The sequence below is a fragment of the Mesoplodon mirus genome (genome assembly GCF_964341445.2).
Source record: "Mesoplodon mirus genome assembly, chromosome: 18".
Classification (NCBI taxonomy): Eukaryota; Metazoa; Chordata; class Mammalia; order Artiodactyla; family Ziphiidae; genus Mesoplodon; species Mesoplodon mirus.
In genome coordinates, this window is record NC_138994.1 from 11,285,159 (window position 1) to 11,309,632 (window position 24,474).

At 42.0% G+C, this 24,474-nt stretch overlaps 1 protein-coding gene across 1 annotated transcript in view; it reads right to left on the bottom strand.

Moving 5' to 3' along the window:
* The window catches only part of SMURF2 (SMAD specific E3 ubiquitin protein ligase 2), a 124,493-nt gene extending 120,773 nt beyond the window's left edge, over window positions 1-3,720 (bottom strand). The window contains exon 1 of the mRNA XM_082604957.1: window positions 3,561-3,720. Coding sequence (XP_082461083.1) covers window positions 3,561-3,612 — 52 coding nt within the window. The 5' untranslated portion in view covers window positions 3,613-3,720. The remainder of the gene's footprint in view (window positions 1-3,560) is intronic.
* Window positions 3,721-24,474: the final 20,754 nt, after the last annotated feature.

Sequence of the window (24,474 nt, forward strand, 5' to 3'; positions counted from 1 at the left end):
CTAAGCCACATTGGCTTCCTCCTCAGAAACCAAGAAAAAAAAAATGAACTGGGGACATTCAAATCACTAACACCCCTAGAACAAGTCATTATGGTGTACAGGCACATTCCCACTTAGAAACTGCGAGCTATAATCAAATTGTAATTTTTAAAGCCCTGAATCAATAAAATATGCAGTAAAACAATACTAAGATACCAGCATATCTAAAGTGAGACTTTTAAAGGTAATTTTCCTTTAGCTATAGACAAGGTTAACCTCATTACTGCTTACGGTTTTATAAATTAAGAACATGAGAAGCACTGTACGAAAACATTTAAATTACAAAAAGGTCTGTAATAAATGTTCTGGAGAAGTAATCTGTTATTTCTCCATATCTAAGAATTTTAAATATTAGAAATTATACTAACTGCTTTTTCCAGCCTTTGGTTTTAAAAAACAGTAATATAAAAAATTACCCCCAATTTTTTTTACCATCAAAGAATATCTTCTATCAAACCATCATAAGAAAAGACTATTCATAAGTATAATGTATACAAAATTTTACATTTTATAATCAATTTGCTCTACAAATACTAGTTGAAATTGATAGCTTTACCATACAGCCCATTTTAATGATCAAGTGTTAATGTGTCATAAAAAACAGAAGTAGCTTGATGGACCAAATCAGATTTTAACCACCAATGACCTGAAGAATCTCAAATTTGGGATTAAATTAGCCCTTCCTTCTTTGCATCAACAAATACTAAACAGTTTGCTAGTTGACTGTGGTCTCAGGAATAACATGTGGAAAAGTTTAATATCTGTTGTGGGCAGAGATCTCATGGTTCAAATATTTCTCCTTCAGTTTGTATGTATGTGTGAGAGTGTGTGTGTGTGTGTATGTATGTGTGTGACAGACAGACACCATGCAAGAGTTGTTTACATCTTTCAGTAAAGGGGCAACTCTACATTAAGGATATAATTGAGTAACTACAATTCATAAGGTACCTGGGAATCAAAGACAGTCTATAAATTTAAAATACTAGTATGGTATTAACTTGAAGCAAAGAACAATTACTTTAAATCATCTTACAGCCCAAGTGTATTGTAAACCAAATAAAAAGTCACTATGGGATCTGTTTTTTTTCTTTAATTTTCCTCTCTTATGGAACCCGAATCTAAATGAACTGTTAAACACTTAGTCTAAAGGTATGCCAAACATTTCTTAAGGTCTTAACAAAGAATCAACTTTTTTTTTTTAAACAAAACGAGGCCTAGGTTAAATATTTTATTTGGCTTCTCAAGATGGACTGAAAAGTTGGGCACCAGCTCCAGACCAATTCCTGGACGCACATCAAACACAGCCCTGTCATTTATCCAGTCAGTCAAAACAATCTTTTCCATCTAACTCTTTAATGTTTATGTCCTAAAAAACTGCTAATTGAATCCAGCTCTTGAAATCTATTTGTTAAAATCTATACCATCTAATCTGTAAATGAACAAAAATGAAAAAATACATGTTAACTTTCCTGGCAAAACAGAAGAGAATCCACCATACGTAACCAAAATGGAGAGGGCGATGTTTTTAATATTTGAATAGTTTTCTCTTAAAATATGACAGAGACAAATTCCCAATGGTTTTAAGAAATTGAGAGTATCTCAAACTGTTTTTACAATTAAGGGGACACAGTGTATTTAAAATTCCTCAGAAAAATCTAAAAATACAAAAGCACTCTACAAATTTAGCCCAGTATTTTTTTGGAGGGATAGGGAATAAGTATAATCTTTTCTCCTAACTTTACTCGTGAATTTTTATAATGTATCATACTCAGTAAGGAAACCACAGATAAACACTTTAAGATCTGTTGAGTCACACTAAAAACCTCAAACTCATTTTATCTGCAGAAAATCAAAATCCCTGTTTTCTCCCTCATTTTCTTATTGTATATACAGCCTAGAAGGAATTAAGTGGCCACCAGCCTATTTCTGATACTTTTTGCACACCTGGAATCACAGGTTCTTTCCATCATCACTGACACAGGGCTGACTCCCGAGAGGAACAGATAGAGTAGATAAACTCTAAAGCAACAAAGATCCCTTATAAAGGTTTCCATTGCTTAGTAAGAAAATAAGGAAACTGAATGGGGGGAAGTAGGGGAGACAGGCATCTCCCAATCCAGGTTTTCCATTAAGAACCACTCAGTTAATGATTCTTTGCAATCTTCCCTAAGGAAGGTAAAACTGTCATGAAAGTAATATATTTAAAAAACTGCAGCCAACATATACAGTCAGGCTAAATTCTCAAATACCTAATTCACTGCAACTTTTTATCTCGAAAGTTCAGCCAGTGGACTGGGATGTGACACACAAGCATTCAATTACAAAATTAGTCCATATAAATCTCAAAGTCTAGTAGAAGCCAACATAATTATAGTTTATTCTTACACGCGTACCCACACACACATACACACACAGATTCTCTAAGGAAAGCCACCTTCCTCACCACACAACTGAATATCAACGTGGATAATTAAGAATGAATACTGAAACTAGGATAAGTACACTGGTTTCCATTACACTTTTCAAACCCCAAATAATTTTTCCTTATAATAGGGTAACACGACCATGTAAGAATATCAAAATTGGCACTGTAAGCAAAACGTACCTGTAACGTTAAAGATTTCATGCACTTGGAATCATAAACACGTTGTAAGAAAAGCCTGCTATCTAGCAACCCCTCCAGACATTCTTTTCCATTTAGAAAAGGGAAGGGGAGGAGAGTGGGGAGAGAGAGAAAACTTCGCTTAAAGTCTGTCTGAGTACATACTTAGAAATGGACCCCCAAAAATGTGTTTTTAAAGCAGGTCTAGAGTTAGCAGTGAGACACAAGTTCTGCGGCCTACAAGGAACAACCCCAAACACACTACCCTACAATCAAACACTTCCAAAACACAGAGCGTACAATGAGCCTGAGTTGTCGGATCAGGCAGACACACCGGAAAAGTCAACTTCAGTCTCCTTCCCTTTCAAAGCCGTGCGTTTCAGGTGTGTGGCACCGGCTGCCGTGGCTGGCAGCAGAGAGGGAAGGTTCTGCACGCGGGTACAAGTGGGCGAATAAGTTAACAACCAGGGAACACACACACACACACACACACACCCTCCCGTTAAGCGCTCCATCTTTAAGGAGTGTTTACTGCGCGCAGTCAGCAGCCGGATTCAATAATCCCCGCCACAGGAGCTCCTCATCCCCTCAACGACCCCACCTGGGCAGTAGCCCAAGGGCTGCTCCCCGACGCCCCGGGAGAGAACCGTGCTTCTCGGCCCAGGCTTTTCGACCTCAAATCCGCCAGGAATTCCAACCGGGGGACCCCCCCCCCAACAAAAGACACCCGAGTCACCCTTGGCTTTTGTAAGAATTTCCAAACAAGGCAGAGTGGTTTGCAATTACTCTCCCTGAACTAGGCCTTCCCACGTTCCCGACTCTCCACTCACCATTGATCGCGACCCTGGCCCTTCTCAAGGCCACAGGCACCCCCCCCCCGCCGGCTCGGTGGCTCCTGCCGCCCGCCCAACCCCCTCACCTGTCAGGCGCAGCTTGACGGGCCCGTTCCTCCGGCCCCCGGGGTTAGACATGTCCCCGGCGGCGGGGGCGGCGGCGGGGCTGCGGCCGCGGCGCGGGGCCCGGGGCCGGCGGGCGGCGGGCGGGGCGGGGGCGACGGCGAGGCGCGGCTCAGTCACCACAGCGGCCGGGGCTGGGGCCCGAGCAGCCGGCGCCGCGGCCGCCACGGCCGGAGGGTCCCGGATGTGCCGAGCGTCGTCGCCATGAGCCGCGGAGGGAGCGGGACGCCGAGCTCCCCCCTCCTCCCACTTCTCCTTCCTCGGCCCGGGACGCACAACAAAGCGGCAGCCGCGGCCGGCCGCGCCGCCTCCGCCCGCTCCCGCGCCCCCGCTGCCTCCACGCAGCCGCCTCCGCGTTTCCCTCCTTTCGGCTCGGCAAGGCCCAGGAGCCGACGGGGCCGGTCGGTTGAGGCGGGCGGTGCTCGGCGGCGCCGGAGCAGGACTAGGGGCTCGGCCGCTTCCTCCTCCACCCGCCCTCTTGTCTGAGGGAACCGGGTCTTGGGGCCGCCGCCGCCACTCATCGGCTCCGGGGGCGGGGAGGAGACGGAGGGGGGCGGGACCGACGGGGGCGGGGCCGGAGGGCGGGGCCTGGGCAGGCGCGCACAGGGTGCCTGGGGCGCCGGGGCGCCAGGCCCGGGTTCGGCCTGGGCGCGTCGGTCTGTGCTGGTGTGTCCTGCTGTCCCATGCAGGAACTTGAGGAAGGAGCGGGCAAAGAAGCAGAGTGGCGGCGCCGAGGTCTGTGGTGCCAGGAGGGCCTAGTGTTCAGCCCGCTTAAGGGAGAGCTTTTGTCAGTGCAATGCAGACCGCTTTTATTAGACGCCCACTGCGTGCAGGGCTCTGAGAGGCTGGGGCGAGCAAAGTTATAACCGAATCCGCTGCGCTCCGGATTGAGCGTCGCTGGGGTGAGGGAAGACACTATTCCCTTACCGAGGGTTCCAGCAAACCCCCCGGGGTGTTTTGCTCCTGGTATCGTAGTTGCCACCACCATCCAGGACTCACCTGGTGAACGAGATCAGGTTACCGGCCTGCTTGGGCTCCTTTTGCAGCTGTAGCTCAAGGATAGGAGGATAATAATGCCTGCAAGGATAATTAACAAGATAAGCCTTCGAGAGCAATGTATGAAAAGCTCTTCGTACAGTACTGTATTTCGTTATCTCAGGAGGGAAAAAATAGAAAATGAAATAAAAATAAGTGTACCTTACCCTTTGACCCTGTAATCGCACTGTTAGGAATTTATTCTTGATACGATAGTACAGATGTTCTTTGCAAACTTCGGTTAATAACAAAAGGGGGATGAGCTAACAGCCTAATGGCGAATTACATCAACAGCATGGGTTTTAATGCCATTTAAATGGCAATTATGAAGACCATATAATATGGGAGAGTTTACAAATAATCAAGTTTAAAAGCAGCATAAAGAGTTGTATGCAAACATGCAAACGTATGTTTGCGAACGTATGCAAACATGCAAGCGTATGCATGGGGGATTTTTTGTGTGCCTTGTTAGTTCTGCTTAAGAGTACTACTATTGCAATTTTAAATGTTTAATAAAGTCTGATATATTTTAATCCTAAGTCAGTGTCAGTCATTTCTTTTAATTCATTAGTGATGTCATTTTATTCTCCAGATCAAGTTACCTCCAAGAACATCTCATCAGTCTGGATACAGCCCTACAATTAAAGTGATCCAAAAATTATATAAAGTTCTGGAAGTTAGACTAGAAATTCAGGGGACGGTGCTAGAAATTCATTCAACAAATACTGAGTGCCTACTATGTGCAAAGCAGTGAACAAGTTCCTTTAGAAATGCTTCTTTGTCCTACAGAAGCTCTGAAGATACACTAATCAATTTCAATAGTTGTGATCACAATTTAAAGGACTAGATGTATAATGGCAATAAAACTTAGCAAACTGATGTATACATACGCATTTGCCTCATTCTAATGGCACCCACTGTTCCCAACCACCCACTAACACAATTTGTAGCTTTGTATTAGGTAACAGAAGTTAGGATTTCAGAACACAATGGAGGAGCTGTGGAGATTGCCTGTTGTGAAGTTTAAAGCAGTACATTCAAATATGTAAGTGACAGTTCAGAAAAATGTATACATGCTTAATATGCAGAGGAGGATTTGTTTACGCTTGCCTGCATGTAAGTTTAAATCTCATTGTTTAAAAAAAGATTCATATAAGAATACTTTAGGGACTTCTCTGGTGGCGCAGCAGTGGTTAAGAATCCGCCTGCCTATGCAGGGAACACGGGTTCGAGCCCTGGTCCAGGAAGATCCCACATGCCGCGGAGCAACTAAGCCAGTGCACCACAACTACTGAGACTGCGCTCTGGAGACCGCGAGCCGCAACTACTGAGCATGTGTGCCACAACTACTGAAGCCCGCGTGCCTAGAGCCTGTGCTCGGCAACAAGAGAAGCCACCACAATGAGAAGCCCCTGCTCGCCACAGCTAGAGAAAGCCCGCGCGCAGCAACGAAGACCCAACGCAGCCAAAAATAACCAACAAATAAATAAATAAATAAATTTTTAAAAAAAGAATAAAACCATTTATACTATTCAGGAGAGCTAAATTTTCATTGGATTACATTTCAGCGTTAGATGCACAGCATTGCTTCATCATGGCAACACTTTTAGACATATTTTTGAGAAAGAAAGGAGGAATAACAATTCTCAGGAATTCACTCTTTTCTTTCTGCCTAAAATAGAAATCTACTTCTAATGTAAATTTTACTTGCACATGTCTCTAATGGGTATGGGAATTGCAGAAAATCTTTTCAAAGCCTTTTTATTCCCTTATGACTTCTAATTTGCTCTCAGTGGAATTGTGCACCTTTTATCGAATCATTGTTTTAGGCATCTTTCTCAAGTATACTAACTCCACCTACTTTATACCAATAAAATATGTCTTTTTCCATAAATGCCATTTAATAGAACCTGCCAATGAAAATGCTGTAACAACTCGTTAAATAGCTTTTTTGAGCAGAAGTGGTAAACTTTTTCATTAACTTATTTTAATCACTTAAAGTTGCACTCTTTATGATGGAATCCTAGACCAGAGGTGAAAATCTACACAGTTCTAAGAATATCTAAAATCTTTTGTTTAAATATGTTTCTATTTTCCAAGGCTAATGTTAAATTTGATGTGACTTTGCAAGAAAATGCTTACCATCTGTAGTTGGTATTTTTCTTTTGCTCCAGCCGTTAGTATATTTTGTACATAGAAGAGTTGTCTCCAGTAATAAAAAATCTGTCAGAGGTAAGGTTATGTTAATAATGGTACTCCTGTGAAGCTATTTTTGTAGTGTAAATTTCAAATTTAATACAGTTTATGTGCCATGGAAAAAGCAAACATCAGGCACTCAGCAGTTTCTACCACTGCTTAAAAATTCCACTTTCTTTAATGTTTAACTGTTATTAATTTGATTTAATATTTAGTTCTAGCTTCCTCCAAATCAGCTTGTAACTGATGAAGCAGCCAAGCACAGCCCCCATATACTTGCTGTTATCAACCTGACTCTCCCTCTCCGACCTCCACTCATTTCCTCTCTGCCTCTGCCTGTCCCAGGTCCTCAAAGTTAGGTTCACTAAAAACCCTCACATGTAGTCCTGTTCTGACATGATTTAGGATTAGGTCACATTCTGAGCTGTTCTCTGTGACCCCTTCCCTCACACCCTCCCAGCACACCTGGTCCCCAGTGATGGAAGTTGTGGTCACATCCGGGCCCTCTCTCTCCAGGTGTGGGCTCCCCCATGCTACTCCCCTCAGCTCTGGCCTTCTCCGCCTCTACCTTGGTGTACTAAGATGGTAGTCCTTACCCACATCCTCTTCTGAGGGAATCTGCCCTCACCCATGGCTCTAACATAGTATCCTAGGCTCCACCCCCCGAGACACGGGTTCAGTAGGTTGGGGTGAGGGCCCTGAATTTATGTTTCTAATGCTGCTGGTGGAGAGAACCCACTTTGAGAACCACTGCCTTAGACTAGGGATGAGCCTGGGTGGCTCCGTTTGTACTAGGTGAGCTTGGCCTCAGCTAACTGAGCCAAAGGTGGATGAGTGACCAAGTGGCAGATCAGATTTTCTCTCCTTGTAACGTGAAATGGGACACTAAGCCACTGAGTTAGTGGTGGGGAGCTGAGCGGAGATGTCCTAGAGTTAGCAGCTGAGGAAGCCATTTTAAGGTTCAATTAGGTAAATAAAAGAGGAAATGAGTGTGTAGAAGGAGACTAACAAAACAGACAAGCAGGGGGCTTCCCTGGTGGTGCAGTGGTTGAGAGTCCGCCTGCCGATGCAGGGGACGCGGGTTCGTGCCCCGGTCCGGGAGGATCCCACATGCCGCGGAGCGGCTGGAGCGGCTGGGCCTGTGAGCCATGGCTGCTGAGCCTGCGCATCCAGAGCCTGTGCTCCGCAGCGGGAGAGGCCACAACAGTGAGAGGCCCTCAAAAAAAAAAAAAAAAAAAAAAAAACAGACAAGCAGAGAGAAATGGAGATAAGGGGCTTCATAACTCTAAAGAGGGAAACAAAGAGAGTGATTGACCAGTTTCCTGCCAGTACTCCCAGCCCAGGTGCGACTTCTTACAATTCATTTCCAAGGGATCTCACAGTGCAGAATAATCACCCCATCCCTTACTTAAGCAAGTTTAAGTGGATCCCTCCCCCTTTCATTCACTTTGTCTCTCCTTGGAACACATTTTCCTCTTCAGGCTGTCCTAAACTCTTCCCTAAACACCCTTAGATTCTGCCTTGTTCCTGCCTGTGTTCTCCCCAGAACTGAGTCTCACCTACAACCCAGCCTGTGGCTCGGATCCTACCACCCCAGGGCAGCACTTCTAGGATCTAGTGCAGTCTAATACATATGCCTATCGTGCTCTTGAAATATGACTTGTGATGCCCTGCAAGTATAAAATGCACGTTGGATTTTAAAGACTTAGTATGAGGCAAAAAAAAAAAAAGAAGGCAAAATATGTTAATCTTTTTTATATTAATGACATATTGAAATGATAATATTTTGGATATCTTGGATTAAATAAAATAAAGTCTTAATTTCCCCATTTCTTTTTGCTTTTTCTAATATGGTTACTGGAAAATTTGAAACTACAAGTGTGACTCACTTTATATTCCTATTGAACAGTGGTGATCTAGAGGATAATGACCATCCCACCCATCTAAACATCTACCCAGAACGTTTGCTACCAGCCAGCTGGATTCCCCACCAGTGTTCTCTGTGCTCTGCCCAGCACCAGACTTTCCCTGCATCACTCTTCAGACCTTATCCTACCCACCCAGCTCTGCAACCAATTTCTATAACTAGGTCAGTACAACAGCAACTATCTCACCCTAGTGAGTGTGGGACGATCTTGTGCCAGGACCCTCTTTCTGCCCCTACTCCACCTACCTGGGTTTGACCTAAATTGACTATCATACTTTGTGCCTAAGTCTTACGACTGGACAGATCTTATACAGCAGATCATACGTCCAGTAGAGAGACGGGCTAGATGACCTCAGTTACAGGTTGGATTTTTGTCCCCCCAAAAGGTATGTTGCAGTCCTAAACTCCACCCCCTGAACCTGTGAATGTAATCTTATTTGGAAATAGGGCCTTTAATTAAGATGAGGCCATTAGGGTGAGTCCTAATTCAATACGACTGGTATCTTCAAAGAAGAGGAAAATGCTGTTTTAAGTCAGAGACACACAGGAAGAATGCCATGTGATGACAGAGGCAGAGACTGGAGAGTGAAGCTTCAAGCCAAGGAAAGCCAGCGATTGTTGGCCACCACCGGAAGCTGGGCGGAGGCAAGGAAGGGTTCTATCCGTACTGTCAGAGAGAGCATGGCCTTGCCAATACCTTAATTCTGGACTTCTAGCCTTCAGAACGGGGGCAAAATAAATTTCTGTTGTTTTCCGCCACCCAGTTTGTGATACTTTCTCACGAGAGCCCTAGGAAACTAAAACAACCTCTCAATCCCTTCCATACCCAATTATATTATATACAATACAGGTAAAAAGGCACATTGTATAATTGATTTTCATCATTTGTTACATTTACAATAGTGTGCTTTTAAAAAAAATTAACAATCCTGTAAATCTAGGCCGCTTTTATGGACCCATTTTCAAATGTCTTAAGTATACACACTGCCCTATGATATTGTGAATTCTGAGTTAAAAGAGAATGTAATTTGAAGGGACTGCATATTTTCCAAAGCCAATTTGGTGATTTAAGCGTGGAAGTATTACAATGAAATGTTTGAAAAGTTATCTGTACATGGTTTGCTGTAAGCTGATATCATGAAGCAACACATCTTTTCGGGATGAGGTCGTAGCCCCAGCCCCGGGGGAAAGGGAGCGGGTGCATCGCTCAACTGCAACTACTTTGGACAACTGAGCAACACGAGCAGGCTCTAAAAAACAGTCATATCCAATCATCTTCAGAATAAAAACTGTAGTAGCTACAACATAATTCTCTAAGGGTGGGATGGGAGGAGATGTGGAAATATTTGTATGATGCAGTCTTTATGGGTAATGCAGAGAATATGGGCCAGAATGAGATCAACATGGCTCATAAGCCAATGGGTCAATGTCAACCATTGCTTAAAAACCTTCAGTGGCTGCTTGTTGTCTTTGGAATGCAATCCAAACCGCTTTAGTGGCATAAAAGGAATGCTCATGATATAAATATATAAATTTTTTAAAAGCAGAAAACAAAAATATACATGAGGAATGATCCCAATTCCAATTTTTAAATAAATATACATATACATTCATTCATTCAAAATGATATTTACTAAGCATATGATAGCTGTTGAGCACCGTTCTTAAAGCTTGTAATCTAGTGGAGGAAGACAACCAATGAGGAAACAATACATAAAATACAAAGGGTAAGAAGAGAATTATCTGTTGCTCTCTAGAATGCACTTTCAAATCAATTGATTAGGTCAAATCAATCACAGTGATTCTCCAAAGTTTTACCAAACATGTTGAGAAAGATTTTACCTCTTTCCCACTAAACATAAACTAGGAAGGACAGACACTGCAGGGCCATATTGTGGCCCTCAATGGCAGACACTGTCTGAGATTAGAATCAACACAGAGGAAGAGGGGCCAAGGGATGAAGAGAGTGGAATATGATCTTGATTATCCCATTAAGCCCCTAGATCCAGCCATTCCTAAAGCCATCACATAGTTTGGGTCAGGTCTTCAGTCACTTGCCCACAAGAGTCCTAGCGGATACATTTAGGGAAGCAGAATCTCTGGGATGGAAGCTGTAATCTGCCTGGTTAATAAGGTCTCCAAGTGAATAATCATTGAGGAGGTAAAGAACTGGCTCCAAAACACAGGCCAGCAAACTTTTTCTGTAAGGGGCCAGAGAGTAAATATTTCAGGCTTTGCCAACCATAGAGCCCCCTGTGCAACTACTCAACTCTGGTGTTGTAATGCAAGAGCAGCGATGGATGAATGCGTGTAGCTTTGTCCTAATAAGTCTTTATTTACAAAAGCAAGCGGTGGGCTAGATCTGGCCTACTGTCCATAGCGCTAACCCCTGCTCTAGATCTAAGGCCATAGGTAAAGAGCACAGCGTCATAACTGGGAGGGTCAGTAGAATTCAGTAAAGTGTTTTTCCAAGATCTGTGAAATCTGAAACTATTTAATGGTTGAGGGAAAGCCGCCAATACAATTCTAACAACAGCTAATGGTTATTGGGATTTCCCCGGCAGCACAGTGGTTAGGACTCTGAGCTTGTACTGCAGGGGGCACGGGTTCAATCCCCTGTGGGGGAACTAATATCCTGCATGCCAGGTGGGGCAGTCAAAAAAAAAAAAAAAAAAAAAGAGCTAATGCTTATTGAGGGCTCACTATGTGCCAGATGCTGTCTTAAAGGATATATCACTCAGGATATGCTTGGATTAGCAAGAAACAGAAAACCTGACCCAGACAAACTTAAATAATAGAGATTTATTATTTCACAAAACAAGTAGCTCTGAGATAGGGTTGATTCCGTAATTGGAGTTTCAGTGGTTTAGTGATACATTCAAGGACCCAGGTTCTTCCCATCTCATGCCTCTGCCTTCCTCAGGGCTTTGGTTTTGCCTTCAAGTAAACATGACCACAAGATGGCTACGACAGTCCCAGGCCTTGTGTCCAGACCAAACAGTCTTCAGAAGAGACAAATCATCCCTTCCTCATCTGCTTCTTAGGAGTGAGGATATCCTTCCCAGAAGCCCCTTCACACTAGCATCTTTCCCTCTCAGCTCTCATCGGTCAGAATTTGATCCTAGCCCACTCTTAAACTAATCATTGGCGAGCAGAATGGAATTTCCAAGATTTAGTTGAGACAAATCAGGAATCACCCCTGATCTAGGCTATGTAGAGAATTCAGAGAACAATGCAGAGGATGTATGAATACCTGAATGGAATCAGAGTTCTGTTAGAAAGGAAATAGGGGGGCCAGGAATAGATATTGGATAAGCAACCACAAGTGATATTATTAAGTGATACTCTCTTCCATGCTTTACAGATAAGAAAATAAGGTTCAGGGACTTCCCTGGTGGCACAGTGGTTAAGAGATTGCTTGCCAATGCATGCCCCTCCTAAGAGGGATTCAGATCCAGGTCTGCAACTACAGTGCCCACGACCTCCATCACCACAATAATGGCTATGGTAGAGCTGAGGATTTTAGGGAAGAATAGGATAGCTCCGAAGATTATCTCAAAATCAAGTAAAATTGAGCCAGCTTATTAAACCTGTGATGTAACCAGACCTCCCTAGCAGGGTGAACCACTTAACTTTTGCTGTGTAACAAACCACCTCATAATTCAGTGTGTAAAACCACAATCATTTATTTAGCTCACAATTATATGGGTCAGCAATTTGGACTGGGCTTCTGAGCTCAGCTGGATTCACTCATGCATCTTTGGTCAGCTGCTGGTTAGCTAGCAGATCAACTGGGGACTTGCTTATCTAAGGTGGCCTCAGGTGGGATGCCTTGCCTTTGTTCCACATGGTCTCTCATCCTCCAGCAGGCTAGCTTGGGCTTGTTCACAGGGAGTCTGGGCAGAGTGCCAAGAGGGAGAGTGGAACCATGTAAGGCCTATGGAGTCCTAACTCGGCTCTAGGAAAAGTTACTACTTTATTAGGGACTGAGGTGAAAAAGGATTTTCTTTTCTCATTCCACAGAAAGATTAATGCAATAATCACTTTTGTGCAACATGCCCCATTCCCATAGTTGTAGCTTAGGGAGTGATCAATAGGTTGGCCTATTTCATGGCCAACATCACCTAGGCTTCCAGAGGACAAGGACTCTTAACCAGAGCTGGCAGATGATGCCAAGAAGTGGAACATGGATTTAGTACAGAGAATTAGAAAAGTAGCACCGTGGTCAACAGACTGAGGCTGGAATAAGACAACATGAGGAGAGCATCTGAAAACCAAATGTTAAAACCCCAAGACAGGGCTTCCCTGGTGGCGCAGTGGTTGGGAGTCCGCCTGCCAATACAGGGGACACGGGTTCGTGCCCCAGTCCAGGAGGATCCCACATGCCACAGAGCGGCTGGGCCCGTGGGCCGTGGCCGCTGAGCCTGCGCGTCCAGAGCCTGTGCTCCGCGGCGGGAGGGGCCGCGGCGGTGAGAGGCCCGCGTATCGCAAAAAAAATAATAATAAATAAAACAAAAAAACCCAAAGACAAAATGATATCCAGTCTTGTGCTCCCACCAAAAGATATTCCATATGGCAATCAAATGTCAAGAGACTAGAGGGACTTCCTTGGCAGTCCAGTGGTTAAGACTCCATCCACGGTCCCAATGCAGGGGACATGGGTTCAATCCCTGGTCGGGGAACTAAGATCCCACATGCCTCGAGGCACGGCCAAAAAAAAAAGAGAGAGAGAGAGAGAGAGACTAGAGCCATATTTTTTACTATCCTGGTAGAATAAATATAAACTATACATTCATTAATCAAATATTTATTGTACCAAACCCTGTCAAACTTGAAATGAATGGAATTCTTAATTTTCAAGTTGCTGTCTTTAAAAATATTCTTCAGAATGACATATTATCTTTATAGGAACTAAGAGGGTTTCCCTTCAATATCAGAATTTCCCTATTTGCAAAATTATTAAAGCATGTGGTGTAATCCATCTGAAAATATCGATATGCCTTGTTTCTGAATTCATTCACTACTATCATTAGCAGTTTAAATCTATGACTGTATGTAGGCATTTAAAACATTCTGGAATTAATTTCTAAGGAAAGGCAGTGAGCACAAGTAAGTTGTTTTTCATCTGATGAACCCATTCAGAAATTTGCCATCTTTAGGTATGAACTTACACAGCACGAAGCTTGGCCCACAGCGTTTCTGAAAGTGGAATTTGGCTCATGTGAGTTCTCATAACAAAAGAGAGATTGCCAAGACTAGCAACTTTCTTCAACTACAGGTGAAATAATATTCTTACAGAGTAAATCTCACACTGTGAAACCATTCAGAGTCAGTTCACTAAATGTTCTCTAGAATAGTTTTCCACAGAACCGAAACCATGAAAAGTGATTCAGCCAGTCAAGACCATGGAGGGAATTCCTCTCCTGCATCATCATGCAGGAGTCACAAGAAAGAACTCTGAGTAAATCAAAGTGAAACCTGCCTACCCTCATGGTAGAGTAGCCTGAAAGGAGAGGTTCTGTTGACTTAGCTTTTACAGCCTGGAGTAGAGGCACGGATATAGAAAATGTTAGAAAATGTTCATGAATATGAATATAAAGATACATGGAAAATAAAAACAAAAGCTATCTACTGTATTGTTCAACGTTCATTGTGAATTTTCTTGTTGGAAATAGCAATTTCAAATTGCCATTTGTGATTACGTTATAGCTAAGTAATCTATAATATACGCAACTAATAGAATGCCATATTGGCCATTAAAAATGCCAAGTAGGTAAACTCTATTAGCACACTGAAATGTATAATTGTAATAAAGTTAAGTTTAAAAAATATTTAAGAGGGGACCTCCCTGGTGATCCAGTGGCTAAAACTCCGCCCTCCCAGTTCAGGGGGGCCTGGGTTCGATCCCTGGTCAGGGAACTGGATCCCACATGCCGTAACTAAGAGTTCGCATGCCACAACTAAAAAGATCCCACGTGCTGCAACTAAGGAGCCCACACATCGCAACAAAGATCCCGCATGCTGCAACTAAGACCCAGTGCAGCCAGATAAATACATAAATATTAAAAATAAATAAATAAATAATATTTAAGAACATTGAGTTAAGCATCACCAAGTAGTACATATTAAGAAAGAAGTTGAGAACACATGACCTAGTGAGTGATTCTGTTTCGAATAAAAACTTTATATTCCAGCAAGAAATAACAAACTGCAGGGGCTTCCCTGGTGGCGCAGTGGTTGAGAGTCTGCCTGCCGATGCAGGCGACACGGGTTCGTGCCCCAATCCAGGAAGATCCCATATGCCATGGAGCGGCTGGGCCCGTGAGCCATGGCCGCTGGGCCGGCGTGTCCGGAGCCTGTGCTCCGCAACGGGAGAGGCCACAACAGTGAGAGGCCCGCATACCACAAAAAAATAAATAAATAAATAAATAAAATAACAAACTGTCTTAATATTGAACCATAGAGGGACAGTTAAATAAATTATGGTACATTGATATTATGGAATACATTCAGCCATTAAAATAATATTGTAGGGGCTTCCCTGGTGGCGCAGTGGTTGAGAGTCCGCCTGCCGATGCAGGGGACACGGGTTCGTGTCCCGGTTTGGGGAGATCCCGCATTCCGTGGAGCGGCTGGGCCCGTGAGCCATGGCCGCTGAGCCTGTGCGTCTGGAGCCTGTGCTCCGCAACGGGAGAGGCCACAACAATGAGAGGCCTGCGTACCACACACACACACACAAAAAAATATATATATATATATATTGTAGAAATATATTTTTTAAATATTAGATACATAGCATACCTATAATGCATAAATATTAAACATTATTTTTTATACAATTTTTTTTTAAATTTATTTTTGGCTGCATTGGGTCTTTGTTGCTGTGCACGGGTTTCTCATTGCGGTGGCTTCTCTTGTTGTGGAGCACGGGCTCTAGGGACGAGGGCTTCAGTGGTTGTGGCACACAGGCTCAGTAGTTATGGCTCACGGGCTCTAGAGTGCAGGCTCAGTAGTTGTGGCTCACGGGTTTAGCTGCTCCGCAGCATGTGGGATCTTCCCAGACCAGGGCTCGAACCCGTGTCCCCTACATTGGCAGGCAGAGTCTTAACCACTGCGCCACTGGGGAAGTCCCTAAATATCATTAATATATATATTTCTTTATGTGGGAAAATGCTTCCAATATGCTGTCAAGTGAAACAAAACTTTATAATATAGTATTACTGTATAAATATATTAACAAAAATAAAATATATATGCAGATTTAAACATCTTAAAAGAAACACACCCAAATGTAACAAGAAGTCATTTCTAGATAATAGGATTTCTATTTCTTCTTCTTTTGCATATTTATATTTCCACTTTTTTCTATAATGAACATCTGTTACTTATGTAATAAAAGTTTAAAATATTGGCTTTTTAGTAAGATTAAAAACATGCAGGGACTTCCCTGGCAGTCCAGTGGTTAGGACTCCACGCTCCTGATACAGGTGCACGGGTTCGTTCCCTGCTTGGGGAACTAAGATCCCACATGCTGTGTGGCACAGCCAAAAAAAAAAATGCAAATAAAAAAGAATGAAAGGATGACATACATCAACCAATGACATACACCAACAAGGGTGTATCAACTACATGACATCATCAACTAGATGATGGCATCATATGGGATTTTTATTTTCCTCTTTAACTTTGATATTTTCTGAATTTTCCACAAAGAATATAAAATCATATTTCATATGTTAGTAACATTACATATTACTAATATAAATTATTTCACCCCATACTGGATAAATGGGCAGGGGAAAGGAAATGGTTAGTTAGGAGAAAGGTTACTTCAATAAACTAAAAATTAAAACTGCATTATCATCAATTGCTATAGATTCCTTCTTCAGAAATGTGATTGTCAATGGCAAGATTCCTAAATGAAGCCAATAAAGGTTTACAGTAATTTGCAGATTCTGGCAACACCTCTGTCCTGGTCCAAATGGTGGTGGGATCCCTGAGTCAACATCGCCCCCTTCCTGTGGTCATAGCATTTTTCTCTGAGACAAGGACAGCCCTATGCCAAATTCAAGTGAGAAAACTGGAGCTTAACAGGGATCCCTTGGGTCACTTAGATTCAGATTCAATTGCTCAAGTAGAAGCTGAGGGAGATGTGAACCAACAACACCCCCTGTGGAAATGACTTCAGGCTCTTAGTTGACAGTGGGCTCATCATGAGTCATTCCAGTGTCATGGGCTGTTAGCTGAATTCACAGCAGGATTCTTTTGGGGATGAGGGTCATGATAGTCGCCCTCTACCCACAGCCCATCAGCCTACGCCATAAGCAATACTTTCAGTTCTGGGTGCTATACTGTAAAAAGGACAAAGGAGAAAGAAATCAAGTTGCTGAGGCACTTCAAGCCATGCCCCATGCAGAATGAAAAGCTGAGAAAGAAAACTCAGAGGAACACATCAGCTGCCTTAAAATAACTGGTAAGAGATCGTGTTCAGGTGAATTAAAATTCTTCCACATGGTTTTGCAGGGAGGAGCCATGACCAGTGCGGTGGAGTTGGGATTAGAATTCTATTGAGATAGATCTTGAGACAGGAAGAAGGCTTTCTGAGTCATTTGAATTGGCAGAAGATACATTGGCTTTGACACTAGAAAAAAGTGCTGGGGGGCTTCCCTGGTGGTGCAGTGGTTGAGAGTCCACCTGCCAATGTAGGGGACACAGGTTCGAGCCCTGATCCAGGAAGATCCCACATGCTGCGGAGCAACTAAGCCCGTGTGTCACAACTACTGAGCCTGTGCTCTAGAGCCCGCGAGCCACAACTACTGAGCCCATGTGCCACAACTACTGAAGCCCATGCGCCTAGAGCCCAAGCTCTGCAACAAGAGAAGCCACCGCAATGAGAAGCCCGAGCACCACAATGAAGAGTGGTCCCCACTCACCGCAACTGGAGAGAGCCTGTGCACAGCAGCAAAGACCCAGTGCAGACAAAAAAATAAATAGTATGAATAAAAAAATAAATTTATTTAAAAAAAAAAAGAAAAGAAAAAAGTGCTGGGTCTCACCCAAGACATACTGAATCAGAACCTGCAATTCAAAAAAAGATGCCCAGGTGACTCAAATGCACATTCAAGTTGAGGGGGCACTGATCTGGACTGCCCACCTGGGGAGGGGATAAGTGTCCTGTTGCTCTGGAGAGAAATCAGAGGCTGGGTTACCCTCATTCAGAAGACTGAGGAGAACTTAAACTGGAGGACTATCCGAGAAAGATTTATGAATAAGAATGTTCATTGAAGCAGAGTTTGAATTAGAAAATCAAAATCTGGTAAAAGCTATAATGAGAAAATTACACCATTGAAAATTATATCTTAGATGAATATTTAAAAGCATTAAAATGTTCATTAAAAATGGTCATAATACATTAAGGGAAAATAAATTACAAAATAATATGTACAATGTGATATTTACCATGTGTATTTAACATTCTCTTAAAAGTAATTATGAGAACCTTAAAAATATACTTAAAAGCTTATCTAGCCTATGGAGACTGATTGTTTTTTTAAATGTTTATTATAAAAAAAGGAAAAGTTGCTCATTATAAAATTTGGAAAATGGTAAACACTATAAAGGAGAAACTAAAAATGACTTATCTCTCACTCAAAGATAACCATTGTATATTTCCTTTGACTGCTGATTCTATGCAAATTTATGTATTTTAAATAATATTTTTCTGATTATAAAAGTAATACATGTTCAATGTAGAAGATTTGGAAAATCAGAGAAGTACAAAGGAGAAAATTTTTAATATTTAGATAAAATCACTATTAATATTTCGATCCAGCTTGTGTTTTTATACATAAACATAAAAAAATTTAAACCAAGTTATCATACTGTAAAAACAATTTCACATCCAGATTTTTCACCTATCATGAGACTGTTTCCATATCATTAAATATTATTATTATAAGTGGCTATATAGTATTTTATCCTGTAAATATACTTGATTTATTGCCCATTCCAATAGTGATGAATATTTAGGTTGTTTCCAATTTTTCACTAGTTTACATCTATAAAGAATACGCTTGCTGGGCTTCCCTGGTGGCACAGTGGTTAAGAATCCGCCTGCCAATGCAGGGGACATGGGTTCGAGCCCTGGTTTGGGAAGATCCCACATGCCGCAGAGCAACTGGGCCTGCGTGCCATAACTACTGAAGCTCCCACGCCTAGAGCCCGTGCTCCTCAACAAGAGAAGCCACTGCAATGAAAAGCCCGTGAACCACAACGAAAAGTAGCTCCCGCTCGCCGCAACTACAGAAAGGCTGCACGCAGCAAAGAGGACCCAACGCAGCCAAAAATAAATAAATAAATAATTTTATATATTAAAAAAAAATACACTTGCCCATGACTCCCCGGTCATTTTATTAGACTGAGTCCTAGAACTGGGATTACCTTGAGGTCAAAGGGTATGAAGTCTTTCTAGGTACAGCCTTTTTTCAGAAAAATGAGACTCAGTCTCACTGCATGCCCACCAGCCTTTCTTTTCCTAAAAGTGGACAGTATGGACTGGCAAATTCTCTGAACTCAGAGACCTTCTTGGAATTTTTTTTTTCTTTAATGACATACATATTCAGTTTCTTCCATACCTGTTTGCTTATTCTGATACACTACTTTTTCATGGATCAATTATGGTCATTTATAATTCTCCTGAAAAATTTTCCACTTCATCAAGAATTGCAGATTTACTAGAATTGAGTTGAACATCATATGTTTTAATTTTTAAGGGGTTTCTTCCCATCTGATATTATATTCTCTTCCTCATTTCTAATTGTAGTTATTGTGAGGGTTCCCCCCTTTTTTTGTCTACTTAGATCATCAGATTGTTTTAATAGTTCAAAGAATCAGGCCTTCAATTTGTTTATCAATTCAAACTTATTTCTGATTCATTTACTTTTCTTTATTATTTCCTTCAGAGAATAACTTCCCAAGCCTAAAAACAATAAAAGTGACTACAAAGGAAAAAATTATGAATTTAACTCTATAAAATTATTTTTAAAACTTATGCAAACCCAAGAAAAATTAACACAAAAGTAAAAGAAACAGACTGTACTCTGTTCCCAAATGTGATTAGGAAAGTTTTAATATTTTTATTATGTAGACAAGTTCACAAGAAAAAAACCTCAAGAACCCAAACGATTAATGGACCAAGTACTTGCACATATAGTTCAAAGAAAAAATTTTAATATTTAAAAATATTTAATGGGATATATGTATATGTATAGCTGATTCACTTTGTTGTAAAGCAGAAACTGACACACCATTGTGGAGCAATTATACTTCAATAAAGATGTTAAAAAAATAGGGGCTTCCCTGGTGGCGCAGTGGTTGAGAATCTGCCTGCCAATGCAGGGGACATGGATTTGAGCCCTGGTCTGGGAGGATCCCACATGCCACGGAGCAGCTAGGCCCGTGAGCCACAACTACTGAGCCTGCGCGTCTGGAGCCTGTGCTCCGCAGCAAGAGAGGCCGCGATAGTGAGAGGCCCGCGCACCACGATGAAGAGTGGCCCCCACTTGCCACAACTAGAGAAAGCCCTCAAACAGAAATGAAGACCCAACACAGCAAAAATAAATAAATTAATTAATAAACTCCTACCCCAACATCTTAAAAAAAAGAAAACAGGCAACTATAAAAAAAAAATTAAAAAAAAAGTTAAAAAAATAAAAATTTAAAACAATTTTAAAAAATAAAGGTTTCCCTATAAAATTTTTTTAAATTATTCAAATGTTAAAATATGTATAATTGGGCTTCCCTGGTGGCGCAGTGGTTGAGAGTCCACCTGCCGATGCAGGCGACACGGGTTCGTGCCCCAGTCCGGGAAGATTCCACATGCTGCGGAGCGGCTGGGCCCGTGAGCCATGGCCGCTGGGCCTGCGTGTCCGGAGCCTGTGCTCCGCAATGGGAGAGGCCACAACAGTGAGAGGCCCGCGTATCGCAAAAAACAAAACAAAAATCAGTCCTACTGCTGGCAGCTTCTAATTTTAATTTTTAAAATGGAAACGTTAGTTTTCTGTGAATGGGCAATAAATTTCACTCAAAAATCAAAAAATACAAAGGGATACACAGTGAAAAGGCATCCTCCAATCTTGTCCCAGCCCCTCGCTTAGGGACAATATTAGGGACTAGCCAATATTACAGTTTGGAAACTGATAATACATAACCTTTTTCACACCTTGTTTTCTTTAATTATCATCCCATCTCAGTGCATAACTTGGTTATATCTTAACTTATTTAACCTATCCTTTATTAGGTTGTTTCCTATCTTTTGCTCATTAGTCAACAGTACAACAAATACCCTTATAAAGTCAAAAGGGTTCTGCACCCAAATTCCAATGTGTAGATAGGGGTTTCCCCCCACACCACCAAGCAATGCTCTGACACCAGCTGGGTATCCTACAGTTCAATTCAGTTCTACACTATCTATCTGATAGCGTCAGATTGCACAGGTTAAAGGCTCAGTCCTACAAGACTGCCCACACCCCCCTTCAGAGGCTGATCACAAACCCAGGTTATTGCCTGTACTTCTGACTGACTGGCTACAGATCAGAGGTTCCAGCAACCCCCTCCTTAGTTTCAATTAATCTGCTAGAGCAGCTCACAGAACTCAGAGAAACATTTTACTTACTAGATTACCGGTTTATTACAAGAGGATTTAATTCAGGAACAGACAGATGGAAGAGATGCATGGAACAAGGTACATGGAAAGGGTAAGGAGCTTCCATGCTCTCTCCCAGAGCGCTACCCTCAACAACCTCCATGTGTTCACCAACCCCGAAGCTCTCAGAACCCTCTCCTTTGGGGTTTTTATGGAGGCTTCAGCACACAGGCTTGATTGATTAAATCATTGGCCATTGGTAATTTAACTCAATCTCCAGCCCCTCCCCCTCCCAAGAAGTTGGGGAGGTGGGACTGAAAGTTCTAACTCTCTAATTACATGGTTGGGTCTCCTGGCAACCAGCCCCTAACCATAGGTCATATTAACATAACAAAAGACACCTTTACTACTCTCCTCACTTCGGAAATTCCAAGGGATTTAGGAGCTCTGTGCCAGTCACAGGAACAAGACCAAGACCAAATGTATAAATCACAATATCACAAAAGGGCATCATTGCTCATGATAAATCAATGAGTTAAATGGTAAACATACCCACCTAATTCATAGATGGTGGGATGGGGATTCAAACCAAGGTTCTCTAAGCTAAGGTTTAGGATCTTAACCATGAAGCTAAACTGCATTTTTGGTCCCTCTCAATCTGAAGAAATAGAGTGTTACTGTCCAGGTAATTTTCCAAACAATTGCTCTTAAAGTGAAGATTTTTTCATATGTTTAAGAATATTAAAAAAAGAAAAAAGAAAAAAAAAGAAAGGGCTTCCCTGGTGGCGCAGTGGTTGAGAGTCCGCCTGCCGATGCAGGGGACATGGGTTCGTGTCCCGGTCCTGGAAGATCCCACATGCCGCGAAGCGGTTGGGCCCATGAGCCATGGCCGCTGAGCCTGCGCGTCCGGAGCCTGTGCTCCGCAACGGGAGAGGTCACAACAGTGACAGGCCTGCGTATGGCAAAAAAAAAAAAAAAAAGAATATTTTGTTTCCTTTTCTGTGAAATATCTCTATATAGTCTTTGACCATTTTCCACTAGGTTACTGGCTTGTTCCCTTACCAATTGTAGAAACTCTTAATATATTAGAGAAATTAGCCCTTTCTGTATTCAAAATCGAAAATGTATTTCACAGTTTGTCATTTTTCTTTTGACAGCTTGTATAGAGGTTTCTGCCATGAAGAAATTAGATTTTATATAATCATATTTATTCATTTTTAAATTTTATGGATGCTGGACTTCGTTTCATACTTGGACAAGATTTTCATTTATGAAATAATAAAAAAATTCTCCAGTGGATTCTTCAAGTATTTTTATAGTTTCTTAGGGTTTTTTTTTTTTTGGACATCTAAATATTTGGTGATCTTGAAATATGTCCTAGTTCAAGATATGGATTTGAGGGTTTTTTCTTCCAGTTGGCTACTCAGTTGTCCCCAACACTGTTTTTTTAGTTATCTATATTCCCCATTAATTTATATACCCTTATAATATATCAAATTTCACTGAAAACATTCAAGTGATACCTTCTTCTAGTTTATAAAAAAAACCTGAGTATAGACACCCCTTATAAATACCAGGGACACCTTAAATATTTGGTAACAGATACCAACAATAGGATTCTGGTTAAAGCGTATTCTTGTAAATCTCCCTGATGAAATCCCTTTAAAGCATTGATTAAAAAGAGTATGTCAAAATGTAGGGGAAATGCTTCTGATGCAAATGTCAAGTGAAAAAGGAAGGATATAAACTTTATGCAAACCAAGAATATGACCACATTCTGAAAACATGCATAGCAAAGAATCATATGAGCAAAACACCAGAGGATAATAGTGGTTTTGTTGGGAGGAGAGACAAGAGATTCCCCCTACCTTTTTTTCCCTGAATTTTTTGAAAGCGGTGGTATCAGTATAATTTTCAATTTTAATTTTTAATAATGGTAGACTGTCCATATGGGTTTTTCTCCTCTGTCTCGGGAGACCTCATTACAATGATAGTAAAGAAATAAAAAGATTACAAACCTATGAGGAAAGAAGAAAAACAAAGGAAGCAAAATATCTCATGGTTGAAAAATTCCAACACATTTTTGGGAGAGGGCAAGCTGGTGGAGGAGTGGTAACAGACACCACAGAGCTGTGAAGGAAGCGACAAGAAGGCGCTGGGTGGGGTGGTGATTAAAGTAAAACATGTCACTTGTGGACAGGACTCCAGACTCCCCTCCTGGGAGATGTCGCTGACTCACTGTGCGTGCCCTCCAGCCAAGACACTTAGAAGTGCTCCTGCCTCTTTTCTCCCAGCTGAACAAGGAACACTGTGTTTAAAGTCTCTAGCTTCCACTTGGGGCTGTGGGGAGGTTAATTACTATTTGAGAAGGTATGCGAGCTGGTGGGATAAAAGACCCAACAGGCAGGAGGAGGGTTATTACCAGTCATGTAACCCTTTAAATCCCATGATCCTCTCATGCACCCAGGAGGCCAACACTCTGGGTTTAGAGTCGGGCAGTGCAGGTGCAGCCTAATGCATGCTGTGGCCAAATGCTCACATCACTATCAGAACAGGGCAGGGATGGCCAACTTGAAGATATGAATGGACGTGAAACTCCCAGCCAGGATACCAGCCCAGGCACATCCTTGAACTAGTGACATGTCCTCCTTGGTCCCCTACCCAATGCCCCTGTTCCTCCCCAAATCTGGAGCCCTGTCTTTTTAAAATTTATTTTATTGAATTATAGTTGATTTACAATGCTGTATTAATTTCTGCTGTATAGCAAAGTGATTCAGCTATACATATATATACATTCTTTTTCATATTCTTTTCCATTATGGTTTATCACAGGATATTGAATATAGTTCCCTGTGCTACACAGTAGGACCTTGTTGTTCATCCATTCTACATATAATAGTTTGCATCTGCTAATCCCCAACTCCCAATCCATCCCTCCCCCACTCCCCCTTCCCCTTGGCAACCACAAGTTCTCTATATCTGTGAGTCTGTTTCGTAAATAAGTTCTTTTGTGTCATATTTTATTTATTTATTTATTTGGTTGCACCGGGTCTTAGTTGTGGCTCACGTGCTCCTT